The 14,746-nt window shown below is 33.6% G+C and overlaps 1 protein-coding gene across 1 annotated transcript in view; it reads right to left on the bottom strand.

The window, feature by feature from the left end:
• Nucleotides 1-4,676: 4,676 nt before the first annotated feature.
• Nucleotides 4,677-14,746, bottom strand: part of LOC129802484 (uncharacterized) — a 37,789-nt gene continuing 27,719 nt past the window's right edge. Inside the window, exon 4 of the mRNA XM_055848358.1 lies at nt 4,677-6,044. Within this exon, the coding sequence (XP_055704333.1) occupies nt 4,904-6,044 (1,141 nt within the window). The 3' untranslated portion in view covers nt 4,677-4,903. The remainder of the gene's footprint in view (nt 6,045-14,746) is intronic.

The raw sequence follows: 14,746 nt of genomic DNA, 5'->3' as shown, positions 1-14,746 counted from the left end.
AGTGCATTCGGCGTTGAATTACTATGTAAAAAAGATTTCATAAATTAAAACGATTTTAATTCATTTACCATGAATATAAAATCGCGCAAAGTTGTCGAAAACCACTTTGCCGAAAACCACAGTTGGCTAATATTTAGCTCAAAAACGGATCTAGCAGTACTCCTGTTTAGTGAAATGTGGAACATCGAAAAACGCGGATTTTCGGACAAATTAATTTGAAGCTCAAGCTTTGATAATCTAGTACTAATTTAAGAAAAATAGGAACATTTTTAATTACAATTTATCAATATGAATGGATTTTCGATTTATTTGGATATTAAGAAATAAAATAATAAAACTGTGACATAGATAACATGGATGGTTTCTTATTAACTATGGCTATAAAAAGACTATCTTTCCAGGATTTTGGAGTATTCAAAATTCAGAGACTAAAACAGACTTCAGATTAAAAGTTTAGTATAGTTCCCGAAGATCTCAAAATCTTAAATAGCGAGCAATTTTACTGCTTTTTGAGAACCTAGTAGGGGAAAGTGCCCATGCTTTGCTCGGTCCAAACCTTTATAATGACTATTTTTTTCCTATGTTTCTCAATAAATGTGACTCCGCAATATACTTTAAATTTAAAAACAGGACATCTTTCCCTAGTTTTTAAAATTAGATTCGATGAGTCATATTTATTGAAAAACATATAGGAAATATTTAGTCATTATAAAGCTTGGCACCGTGCAAAGCATGGGCACTTTCCCCTACAATACAATCCAAAGGTATGTTTTTCAAAAAATCGTGCAAAAATTTTACAGCAAGAATTACAGCATATAACACTAAACTTACCAATACCGGTAAAATTTACCGATTTAAAAACGTTTTAAAATTAACACATATTTAAGCGGTACAATGTAGCTATCAAACTTTTTATATTTTTTTAAAAAATGCATGTAATATATTTTTCAGTACTTACATTTTAATTTTTTCCTCTTTTTCAAGAAAAAAATATGTTGATAATCCTTCTTACGACAGTGAGTGTGTCATTTGACAGAGCGCGGTAGGAAAAACGACCAAAAATGGTAGATTTAGTGTTGAACCATATAGCTAAGACTTAGTTGTGAACCTAATATAAGCCTTTGCACTAAAAGTTTCTGAAGCCTTAATTAATAGCCATTTCAGTATAATATCAGTAATATTGAATGGCATTGTATAAATGAGCAGTAACAAAAAAAATTGAAACAGTGATATTATCGTCCAAATTTTGGCAACAGGAAAATAAAGGGCTTTTCATTTTATCTGCAACAATTTTAAATGTTAAGTTTATAAATTAAATCCATTCTTGTAAAGATTTAAGCTGTTACTGCCCATTTTGAATTTTTTACTGCTCGTTTGTTTTTTGCCATATTGAATTTCTTTTACCAAAAGCTGTTTCAAAGGGGTCTTGGTCGAAATCTCGATAGGCAAAATACCGAAATCTAAATTCTCAAACACCAAAATCCAAAAAGACTACAATACCAAGAAATCAAAATCTCGAAAGCCAAAATTCTGAATTGGTCGAAATACTACATAACCGAAATCCTGAAAACCAAAATTCAGAATTCTTAAGTGTCATAGAGGAATGTAGGCATGGTTCGCACAGAGTGCGACCATTTCACATCTCGTTTCATGAGCTTAATAATGATCTATCTTATGGCTAAGAAATGACGAACTATGTCTTTGCAAACAAAGAGAAAATTTGCGTTATTTGAAGGTTCACTCTATGCGAACCATGCCAACCATGCCAACATTCCCCTAGATACTCCTCTTTCGGAATTTTAGCTTTTCAGGATTTTGGCTATTCGATATTTTTTCCCATTAGAAATTTTGGCTATTCGGGATTTTAACCCATTCGGGATGTTGGCTTTTTGATATCTTTGCTACCCATTCGAGATTTCATGATTAAAAGATCATTGCAAGGCATAAGGATTACCAAAATCCTTTTGGATTTTTTTTTAAATTTTGCAACTTTACATTTAAATCTATAACTAAATATGCAACAAAGGTATATGATCTGAAATTCACTTTCAATTGGAAAAACCTTAATCTAAACTAGAGAGTGTTCTTAAATCCCTGATGGGATTTGCCTAAAAATTATTTGAAATTTTAAAGAGAAAGGGGTAACTTAAGATATCATACATACATATCTTACGCTATTAGAATAAAGGTGTCTATAATGAATTATGTTCACTTACTGTCGCACATCATATTTAACTTAATAGACAAACCATCAGCACTTTGACCGTCGACTGGGTTAACAATTGTCGAATGAGTCGCTCCTTTTGTAATGATTAATGGTGTACTGATTCGACCTGTTAGCAAGCACATTTAAACATTCCAACTGCATGCTTTCTAGCAATAACCTGAAACAAAAATAATTCACCGAGCACTCTGCATATTTTTCAATCTTTGACCCCTGTCTAGATTGGACTGTCGTCTTAATTTTGCAACATCAGCACATACAAGCGAAAAATTCCATTGAAACGCGGATGCGTTATCATGAGTATATAAGAATGACAGAGATTTACACAACTCTAATTCTTTCACAAGATGTTTGTCTTAATACCTTCCGTAATCTTTCTCTATGGTACTTTTTTGCATTAGTCTCATCCACAGTACTAGAAATTTATGAATCGTCAACTGGAGCATTTTTTTGTATGGCGCAACTCAACTTTAACAAACAAGAGTCATAAAAAAATTTCCACAATTGGGCTCTTTTTTCCGTTGAAAAAAACAACAAACATTTGAATGAGATTAAAAGGACTTGCATTGAGATTATTTAGTTAAAATCAAAATCCCCTGAGGTGCTTCTAAAACACCAGTACGGCGTCAATTGAGCTCTGAGGAGCAACATTGCAAGTCTAATGGTGGTAATCTGTTGTTTGTGTGAAAATTTGCACCAAATTTTCTACCCAATAGCCTCTCGAAGTACTGGCGATAATCTTGCATCATTAGCAATTGTGTGTTAATAGATGATTTCAATAATCGTTGAGATTCTAAAGTACTGATATTTGTGGTTAACCAAGGTGACAATATCCCATTGGAACCCCTATATTGTATCTATATACGGATACGGACTTTTGGTTACACTGTAGAGTGAGTATGACTGGTAAATCCAGTCGGAATCGTACGTGTATAAAAGTGATTTCTTTGCCAATTTTTCTATCCAATTCACTCCACAACAATAGCTGCAGTAATTTGCCAAATATTTGCCAAAAATGTCCATCTTTATGTACCACTTCTTCCACTTGGCTTGTGAATTCCAATAAGACAGGGAATTGTCTTCGGTCTGTCCTTCCCAGCAATCACTGACAAAAAGACTTCTGGGGAGACAGTCAAAGCTCCCGGAAATAAATAAAAAAAAGAAAAGAAATAATGTTCACAGTAGACGCACATCAGTGAACGGGCAAAGACGTTATTCTACACCCTTGATTATTGCAAATAAAATGATATTTTATCACTTACTCCTACTCATTTGTATTGTGTTGCGTTAGTAATTTTATTTGCCGGCAAAATAAACTGAATGTATTATTGTGTTGTTATCAATGGTGTCACTTATCTCTTCGTATCCTCATATAAATAAATAATAATCATAAGATCCTCCTCTGAAAATAACACATATACACCACTGCTTTTTTTTACCTCATTTCACCACCATCTCATATCAATGTTAGCAATAACAATTATTGCTATATTTGGTTATACTCAACTGTTTACTCTACCAACTCGTAAATTTTGGGGGCGATCAACTGAGCATTTCATATGATCATCAATTTGGCTTTAAATGGCATTATTGATACTCAAATTGTGGGGTTATCATGCCTAATAGCACCATTCATTAGGTTGTTCATTAGGATTGCGACATTAACAAGGAATACAATAAATCGCTATGCCAAAGTGCGTCAAATTTACGTTCTATTCCGTCTGCAGAGGGGTCACCAAATTGAGCAATTTCGTATAAATTAGCGACGCAGCATTGCTTTTATTTTGTAAATATATTACCTATAAGTTGCGTATGTGAAGGAAAAGAAGAAAAACTATAATGAAAATTTTTAGTAGGGTAAAATAGGGTAATTCAGAATCATTTCTAATTCGGAACAATTAAGATTATCTCACTGTTTCATGCGGACAAAGAAAAAAAGAAGACGATGAAGAGATACAAGAATTTACATTCAAAAGTAGGGAAATGTGGGGCACCCTTGAATTGGGGCACTTTCGAAATTAGGATTTTTTCTCCTACTTATGGATCTGGAACTGTGAAACTAAATTGCATTATGGTAAGGTTTTACCTGGACCGGTAAGAGATATCAATTTCCGGTCTTCAGTGACCCCTAATAAAAAAAATATTTCTACATGCTTTTTTCTTTATCCAAAAGCATGTTTTTTGAGTTATTTCGAAAACGGCTTCCAGGATTTCTTTTATTTTCGGCTATGTTTTGGAGGTAGTTCAAGCGAACATTTTGTACATACTTACCAAAGAGCGAAAACATTTTCGACATAGAATTTTCGGAAGTCAAAATTTAACCGATTTAACCATTCTGGAGGGCTCATTTTTCAAAAGATTTATTTAAATTTGGATATTTTGGAAAGGTCTTGAAATTCAAAATTCGGCTGTAATGGTATTACTCGGTAATAAATTGATAAAGTACTCGTAATTGGTTTATATTTCTTTATTATGTTATTTTTATTATCCAAAATTTGTCATCGGGCTAGACGTCAAACGGTAAGCAATATCGTATTTTGGTTTTCGGTGTCCCCATAAGTTGATTATTATCTCGATACGTTTTTCGCCCTTTATCCGCACAGTCACGATTTGGGTGTTTTGAGTGCTACAACGCTTCGAGCCACTCCATCGTTCTTTGAAGACAAAAACCATTCCCTATTAGGAACCAAAAAAATCAACTTCATCTACATTCTTGGTCATGAAGGATTTTTCCAAATTCACAATTATTCCAAGTGAATATGCATGTTCCGCGATGGTGCAGATATGTATACCGTCATCATCCGCAAGGACGGAATCGTCACCGAAGACTTTAATATAAGCTGGCGGCCTCTTTTTTGCCTTCAAAAAGGCGTAAGTGAGAACAAAATATTTCACAATTGAAACAATCATATCCGTGAAAAGTGATCCATTTGGAATTCCTGCATTCTTCTTATATCTTCGGCCATCGCAGAGGCGGATATTGGTATTTATAAAGTAATCAATCAACCTCACCCATATGTGATTGTAGAGCACAGAGGCGTTTGGGATTCCTTGATGTTGGTATCTTTTGAAATCAATATTTTGTAATAGAATATCGAAAGCCATCCTTATTAGCTGCACCGACACAGTTTTTTCAAAATCCTCGAAGTCACAGTATACAAATGTCTTGTATTTGAAAAACTCATTGCGTAGCTTATCCGCTCCAATCGAAGCCATGTCATATCCGTAAGCTAATGGGGTCTTCCCTTTCTTGAATTCCTCTGCTAAGGGAACGGCAAACTGAGCCTCTGCAAGTGTGACGGTGGTTGGATAATCGTACATAGCTCTAATGGATTTACCGAGTTTACCATGCTGATTAACCGGGTGGACGCCGAAAAACACTTTAGTATCTGGTAAACTTAAATTTTCTCCCGTTTTAATTCTATGCCAGAACCAACGTATTGACTTACGTGCGACTGGACAGTCCATAACTTCTCCACGAGTTGAGTAATCGGGTTGCCAAGGAATACCCGGACTGCATGCTCGAAGGTCTAAATCCATGAAAAAGATATCATTCAAATGGATGGGGTTCACCCGATTTTCAGTCCGAAATGCGTTAAATGCGAAAAATCTTGCTATATCAAGTGTCCTGTCTGTAAAATCCAATTCAATTTGATTACTTCCGATCTTCAAAAGCTCTTTTTCAACCAGTTCGGAAGAAAATGTCAATCTTTCACGCAGCTCAGATCTTTCCCGAAAAGTCATCATAGCGTGTGGCGGCAGCGTATCAGAATTAGGTCGCATGCTAAAGCCATGACTCTTTCCAATAGACTTAACTATCCTGAAAACATATGCTCAATTAAGTGTCATATGCTCCAAAAGCATGTTTTTTTCGTTTACAAAAATGGATTTCTTTGATTTTTGGATATGTTTTGGAGGGGTCCCGGTCAAAATCCCGAACGCCAAAATCCCGAACGCCAAAATCCCGAACGCCATAATCCCGAATTCTTAAAAGTGTCACAACTACTCCCACGATTGTACCCGTGCTTGCTGGAGGCAAAGGGAAGTCTTCTGTGTCTTGAAAAATTATTCTAAGCATTTTCCTCCATATAATTTCATCCCTTTCAGGATTTTGAAAATTCGGGATTTTGGCTTTCGGGATTTTGGCTGCCACCGGTTTTGGAGATAGGAGAGGTAAACATTTAGCCTGAACATACCTATGATAGAAATAATTTCCGACATAGAATTTTCTAATATTGAGATTTCATATTGAAAAATTCTTAGAATGAATAATTGAAGGTCATTGACATATGAACAGTATGTTTACCTTTCAATCATGTCCTAAAGAATAGAAATTGTTAGAGCTGTTTTCAAAATAAAATCATAGTTTTGGAGGCAAATATCGAAAATATGACCAAAAGAATATCCACTGAAATTCGGAAATTAATATCAATCTGTAATCGTTTTAGATTCAAGTCGGTGAGAATTAAAATAAAAACTTTCCATTTGATATCTCGTTTAGATCGAAAGACAAAGATTATTTACACTCAGTCCCGGCATTAAGTCCTTCGGGATTATGCACCTGACGGAATTATGCACACACAATTATGCAAGTTTGCCTGCCCTTGGGAGTCAATTTATGAGATGATTTTTTAAATACGCCTGAATGTATACTATGTTGCGACGCGGGAAATTTGAAAACAATTTGCTACTTTTTCAGAATAAAACTTTAATTTCTTTTGTTAAGGTATTATTTTAAATATTCTAATCATTTGTTTAAGAACTCTGGCCGAAAAGGTACTGTTTCTTAACGCATTCGTATTAAACAGTTGAATCTTTTTGTTTTAACTACATTTACTCTGCCTGAAATTTGTTCTACGGCCAGATTTATTCAAAAGAAAGCCCCTGTGGGTATGCAAATTTTCTCGATGCATAATGCCATTCCGCGCGTTTTTTTTTCAGTCCCGAAAATGTGCATAATCCCGGGATCTAGCGTATACTGTTCGCTCTTCGAACAATAAAATTCACTTTTTCTATTTTGTTTTGAAAATTGATTGAATCTAACGCATGACAATTTTACAAGAAATCTAAATGCATGCCATTTTAGGCGCTTTAATCATAGTATTTTGAGGTAACCTTAGGCATGCAATCTTGTCATACAAGAAAAAAAATTGTTAAGTATCCTACCTACCGCAGTCTGTTATTTGATCGAGCGCGTTTGAAAAAAACGACCACAAACGGTCGATAGGTTTAGTGTTAATGTATATAGGAGGAACACCTTTGCAGTTTCGTACAGAAAATGATGTCTAAGTTTCAAGATTTTTTACTGAATGCCACACAAGCCGAATCAATTATACCACTATGTCAAAAAAATCTCTTACTTATTAGGTTCATAATCCAAAATCTGAAAATTCCAGCAAATCCCTGAATTTTCTTCAACAAGAAAATGGAGATTTATTGGTAATTTTTACAAAGTCACCCCGGGTTGCTCAGCTTCGTACAAAGCTTGACCACCTGCGAATGTCTCATTTTCACCGTAAACACTATACCCGGATACAAAACCTATTACATGAATACATAGAGAAACACACCTACTATAAGAAGATTTAGGCTTAATGTTTGATTTGACATAAACAAAACAAAAACACCTGATGAGTTTCAATTTATAGTTCTAAATTATAGTTTTAGGCCCATTTTAATTTTCACATCTTAAAGTTCACATCTTCAGTTAGTCCCGCTGAACATTTCATCCTTAGACACCTGTTATTGGTCAATTTGCCATCTTGGATTATTCAAGATCTAAGGTCGACCATATTGTAGGGGAATTCTATAATATTCGTGGCATTATCACGCGTGAGTTCGAAACCTGACAATGCCATTCAAGCTTTTTTTTGTCATATCATATGAGTTCGAAAATGCAATTCATAGATTTTTTTTAATGAAATCACTTAACTTGATGATTTTATAAAAATACAGTATGTCTTGGTTGATTTGTTTATCAAAATTCATTGTCATCTAAATTGCCAGAAATCTCAAATATGTGACTTCTGACAATGCCACGTGAGCTGAAATGGCAATGTCACGGCTGCAGAATCGCATTTTCGAAAAAGCTCTTCTAAGATTTGAACCCAATTTGTCATAATGGTATTGCCAGAGCGTTACAGAATTTCCCTCCTGAATCACGTTTTTTTTCAACGGATGTCGTCAAATTTGGATTTTTTGAAAGACCTTTTAATGAAGGCATCGGTCACAATTGTTGATGGATTTGCATTTTTTCAATCTTTTCACACATAAAAAAATTCCCCCCTCTCCTTTTATTCGTTCCTTATCCCCTTGAAAAACGTCAAAAATGTTTTTTTTTTTTTAATTTAGCACAAAATTGGCCCTCATTTCAATTTCAATGATTTTTGGATATGTTTTGTAGTTAGTCCAGCTGAATATTTCGTCCTTACGCATCTTTCATCGGTTAATGCGCCATCGTGGATTATTTAAGGCAGAGGTGTACAAAAACCGTTGAAACCGAATAAACGTCAAAATAAGTTTGTTTTGGTAGCATTTTGACCATTGACGTATATGCTTTATTTGATGTTTATTTGGTTTCAACGGTTCTTGCACGCCTCTGATTTAAGGTCATAGGGTCTAATTTTCAACCGATTTGTTCAAATTAAATTAACTAAAATATTAATTATTTTTTAAAATACCATCTTGCACAATTTATACTTCAACTTCAAAATGGTTTTGTAGTAATTTATAGACAATGAATCGCAATTAATCTGGTACATGTAAAAAAATCCGAAAAAGAATATAAGACAGAGCTCCTTCTCGGGAGTTCGAACAGCTACACAAAGCCTCGGACGCTTTTTGTCTAATACAGTAGAACCCCGCTATAGGCCATCGCTCTATAGTCCACAATTTATCGACCGTTGATTTCAAAACACTGATTTTAAGTTAGGTTATGTTTTTTAGTACGCGACATGGAATGTTGACATAATTATTTTAATATTTTTGGCAAACTTTATTGAGTAGTTGTGATCCATAATGAAGAGAGCAAGAACAAGTACCACAATCTCAAAGAAAGTGGAAGCCGTCGAGCAATTTCAATACTAAAAGACGTTGATAATTTTAAAAAATGACATGGACTATAGTGCGACCCAAGTGTCAAATCTGGTACCAAATATGGCCTAGCGAGGCTCTACTGTACATTTAACAATTTAGGAACAGTGGCAGGGGTTTATTGTGCTATTGCAACGAAAAATTAAGCTGTTTTTCAGTACTTTACTGTTCTTAAGTATTTTTGCATTATCAACTTTTCTTTGCGTTGGTTTCTGTTACGACTGTTTTCCCCAGTTTTTACAGTGCTCTAGAACCACATTTATGACGGCAACCACAGCAGTCGTGTAGGAACCAACAAAAAGAAAATTCCATACTGCTGATGCACTTGAGAACAGTAAAGTGCTAAAAAACATATTCATTTTTAATTGGAATAGTACCATTAGTCCTTGTTTTCTCATTTTTCGTACGCAAATTTGATAATAAATTCAATAAACAAAAGGAATTCTGCGTACCTTACTTCCGATAAATAAAAAACTTTAGACCGTCTGAGAATTTTGATTGCGTGTATTATGACCTTTCTACCTTAATATTTTCCTGATTTAAATTTTAATACATTTAAGTATTATCACTAAAAAACAAATAAACTTTGCAATATCTTTAGAGATACACAAAAAGAAATGCGTCACTCGCATTATTTGGTAACCCCTTATCTTTACAGAAACGTCATAAACATACCAAAATATATACAAATAATATTCTTACCCAGAAAAGAAAACAAACAGAAGACATGTCTAATTAAAATGTTAAAAAAATATATTCAAATATTGAGACAAAACCATTTAGGTTCTATGAACTTTGACCAAATATTGCTACACTTAGTAATCAACAGGGAAAATATCCTAGGTCTGGAATAATATGGAAATTGCAATTTTCCCTCAAGAGAAAATAAGCACCATTAAGCGAATAGATAGCGGTATAATAATAGAAAGATACAAGAGTAGTTTTCCCTTCTATTCTCTCTCGCAAGCCCAATTCAAAACAAAATGTTCAACTTCCATTGGCAATGCGCTACTAACGAAAATAACAAAAACAAGAAATGAACAAATGTGTTAAAATGTAATAATAGGAATTATCACCTGTATTTATTCATTATTGCTTCTACATGTTATTTTCCGAAAAAAACAGTGAACACAAAAGAATAACAAAAAAAAACGACAAAAATTTAACATTGTCGTAAAGAAGTATTCTACATAATTCTATATGTAACTCAACGATAGGAAAATAATATTGAGGATTAAAGATAATTCTGTGAAAAAGGTTTATGGGTCTGTGGTAATAATGGTCATTCATCGTATACAAGCCTAGAAAGGTACCTAACGTGTAACTAATGATACAATAGCCAGAAAAACCATTAAAGGTTTAATTGGTTTTTAGCAGAAAAGTATCCCAGTAGACACAACGGACATAACAAGCATAGTGTACCATCATATCTTATTTGGATTGTAACTCAATCTAAACTAATTGATACAATTTTATGACAATATTTGAAGAATTTTATATATTTAATCATGATAAAGTTATTTTATTAAAATGAGTACGCAGTAAACTTTATTATTCTTTCAGAATCGAAAAATACTTACGGGGCTAAAATTTTGTTGATATTTAGTGAATACCAACAAAATCACTAATCAAATATTGCTATCAGATATATGCTGAATTGCGAACTTCTGTGTTCACTGAATATTTAGTTTAAGAAAAAACGAAATATTTTTAACCAGTTCAAACCGCCTCTATTTTATCAGTGGTCACAGCATAGGTTGTTCCTTATAGATACCTCAGAAATTCGTAAAGTATACTACCTTATCATTAGTTGAGACTGGGGCAAAAAGTTACAAATCGGAAATTTTAAAATTCAATATCTTCCAAGATAAATAAGATAGCGACTTAAAATTTTTTCCATAGATAGCCTCCATAGGTCTTCTTCAATATCGTAAGTTTGTTAGAATTTGAACAAGGAATTTAGAAAATAAAAAATATCGAAATTTTTAGCCCTATTTTTAAAATATTTTCCATGCAGAAGATATCAATTATTAGCTACTTATATTAAATTTAATGCACTGGTGAATATTTCCCAAATAATCTGGATATTCTTTGAATACGAATCCGCTATCTATTTTAGAATTTTACAAAGATTCTTTTCTCCAGAAATCCTTTTATTAAAAGCGACCATTTGGGGTAAAAAGTAACAAAAGCTATGGAGCAAAAAGTAACAAAAATCGAAACAATTTCTGATGTCCCACGATGAAAAGAAACCTCAATGCTATGTTTCGCCGCTTGTTGTTTGCATTGGTCAAACGATTTGCAGTCTTTTGTGTGTTTTTTGCAAAATAGCTTAAAATGCGCTTTTCTCGTTTAGATAGAGAAAACGGTGTTTTACAAAGGTGTAGAAGAATAAATTTCCTATGGAAATATGTAATCTAAGTATTTTACTTAAATTTACGGAATCCCGTAATAAAGCGAATCAAAATGTGATAGTATCTTATGCCTGGTACTATTTGCCCCAAACATTTCTGAGAATGATCACAAAATTACCTTTTAGAAAATGGCTTGATAAATATATTTCCTTACAAAATAGAAGAAAATGACTTTCACTGAGTTGTAGAGCGGTAAATTTCCTATAAATTGTGCTAAATAGAAATTTTGGAGGTGCTCGGGTAGCTTCTAAAAAAAATAAAATATCCATTTTAATAATCCGAAAATTTTAATTAAGCGGTTTTGTAGGAAAAATTGCCAAATGTGTACATAAATTTATCTAGTGTGTAGAGGCCTTTATGCAGAACAGATGCACTTGGTCGTTCATTAATTTCGGATAATTTATATTTAAAAGTGTCAATTTATTCTTACATATAACTATATTCTGTGAAAGTGAATTATGTTTCAAATTTTAAACATTAGAAGAAAACCGCTCTCTTTTAGAATTTTGCTTTTCTTAAAGGATTAAATTTTAATTTAAACTTCTTCTAAATTAATCGGTGCAATATGCACAAAACATACTTAATTAACATGAACAACTTGAAATTAAATTTGAAAAGAGATCCTGGGGTGGAATGATAACTTTTCGACACTATCGAATCGATAGTATCGATAAATCTGTATCTGTTAGATTAAGTGTATATCGACTTATAACGGATTATTGGACCAATCAGTGCAACATTCTTTAAAGAATGAGGCTATAAATAAACAACTGTACTAGTTGCAGGAAGTGCAGCAATCATTTCAAATTTTCAGAATCGACAGTCGATAGTATCGAAAATAAGTTATCATATCACCCCTGTTTTCCTTTGATGACTATCATAAAAATATCTATTTTTAAAATTTTCAGGATTAAAACGGAAAACATAAAAAATGAAAATTAGTAATAAAACGATATTAAAATTGTTATTGTGGTTCTACTAGCAGGTCGGAATGCGTATAATTAGGATTAACCGTATAATTAGAATACTTAACTTCATAGAAAAATATATAAATCTCCTTAAAATTAAAATAAATAATAAAAAAACAAAATTGTGAGTACACAAAACAATAATAATATAAGGTCAAAGGAACGTCTATTGACACTTTAAGAACTCGTGTCAGCACCTATTGACACCCTACCCTGTACCATTTGGGATACGAAATTTGAACATCTCTGTTTATAGTAAAAGGTATATTACAAAAAAACGTTATATTACTTATATTTTACTAGATACATTAAATAAATTTCAAGATTTTGACAAAAGTGTCAATAGGGGTTCCCTGTCGAACAGACGTTCATCCGACCCTAATTGTAAATAAGCAAAAATTTATATAAGTTGTGGCACTACCACAATTTATATAAAGATTCAATATTATACGAACCCTCTATCACTTGGGTATGAAACATTTCAGTATTATGCAAATGATCACTCAAAGTTTAATCAGTTATTAGTTTAAAATATACGGTACGTAAATATAAACTTTTAAGCTCAAAAGTACAACATTCAAATTTAAACTACATTTTCTGAAACTATTATTCTAAAATTTTAAGAATTCAGAGGCCCAATTTTTGAAACTGTCACTCGCACCCGCGAGCTCTTTAGTGGCCGATAGAAATCCACTCGCACACCCCGTAGATTCAAATCCTTCTGTAACGACTTCTTTATAACATAAAGTACTCGTTGCACGTACTAAAGAATTTCCGGGGTGTGCGAGTCAATTTCTCTCGGCCACTAAAGAGCTCGCGGGTGCGAGTGAGAATTTCAAAAATTGGCCCTCAGCTATTGGGATTTGATTTTAGGAGACATTTTTTGAAAAAAAAAAACTTACTGTTCGGTAGTTACAATTAATCAGTGTAAGATTAATTAGAAATCAAAAAAATCCTGCTAAAAGATGATTAACTTGTGGTTTTGGCTCTTTCGGTATTTTGGCATTGGAGATAGTGGTTTAAGGGATTTTCGTTTCCGGGATTTTGACAGGGACTTAGTTTAAACCTACTAGTTTTATGTGCTTGATCATCATCATTTTCAACCGCGCTTATCCCTATTGGGGTCGTCGGCTCATGACCTGCCAATTCTCCACTAATTCAGGAAGATTTTCGGGTTCGATACTAAGGGACTCCAAGGCAAGATCCTGAACTTGATTCAGCCAACTTGTCCTAATTATGCCCCCTCCCCCCCGCGGTTAAGGTCTCTTTGCAATGGCTTGCATAGTTTTTATGGGGCGTCTTTCATTTTATGAGCTTAGGAGCATAAATTAAATATTTTTTTACAGGGATGTCTCCGGTGATTGTCAGTAAAAATGTTAGTCACCCTAAGATGAAAACACTTTTTTGGTTTTGTCCAGAGCTTGCGATCCTGATGGGGATCTTCTTCAGTGGTCTACTGAATTGTGTTTCCAAAGTCTTTCTTAGGTATCGTGTAGTTCATGGGGTTCCAAATCCCAAAGAACCACACGATCCCTAAGAAAGACTCTGGAAACACAATTTAGTTGACCACTGAAGAAGATCGCCATTAGGATCGAAAGCTCTGGGCAAAACCAAAATAGTGTTTTCATCTTAGGGTAACTAACATTTTTACTGGCAATCACCGGAGACATCACTCTAAAGTCAATTGCGCCAGTTCATCGTTGAGAGAAATAATTTTTTTATTGTGTTGAAAAAAAAACTTCGCTAAGATATGCTGCTTTTCTAGTTTGCGCTACCCATGTAACCCTTATACGGGCTTCAGACCTAAGGCTTAGCCATATGGCCTAACTTCTCTAATATCTTATCAGTCAAGATTTTTGGAAAATTTTAACATAGGATTGGCTTATTAAGCGCAAATGGCCTATTACATTTTGAATATTCAATAAAATCGGTTGTTGTTTAAGGTTTTGAGACCCTCGGGAACTGGGCTAAACCTCTAGTCTGAAGACGGTTTTAAATACCTTCAAAACTTTAGGTAATCGAGACAAAAATATTATACAAAACTTATT

This window comes from Phlebotomus papatasi, chromosome 2 (genome assembly GCF_024763615.1).
Source record: "Phlebotomus papatasi isolate M1 chromosome 2, Ppap_2.1, whole genome shotgun sequence".
In the NCBI taxonomy this organism is placed as follows: domain Eukaryota; kingdom Metazoa; phylum Arthropoda; class Insecta; order Diptera; family Psychodidae; genus Phlebotomus; species Phlebotomus papatasi.
Note: the sequence above shows the minus strand (reverse complement) of the source record. Positions and strands in the feature narration are given on the sequence as shown.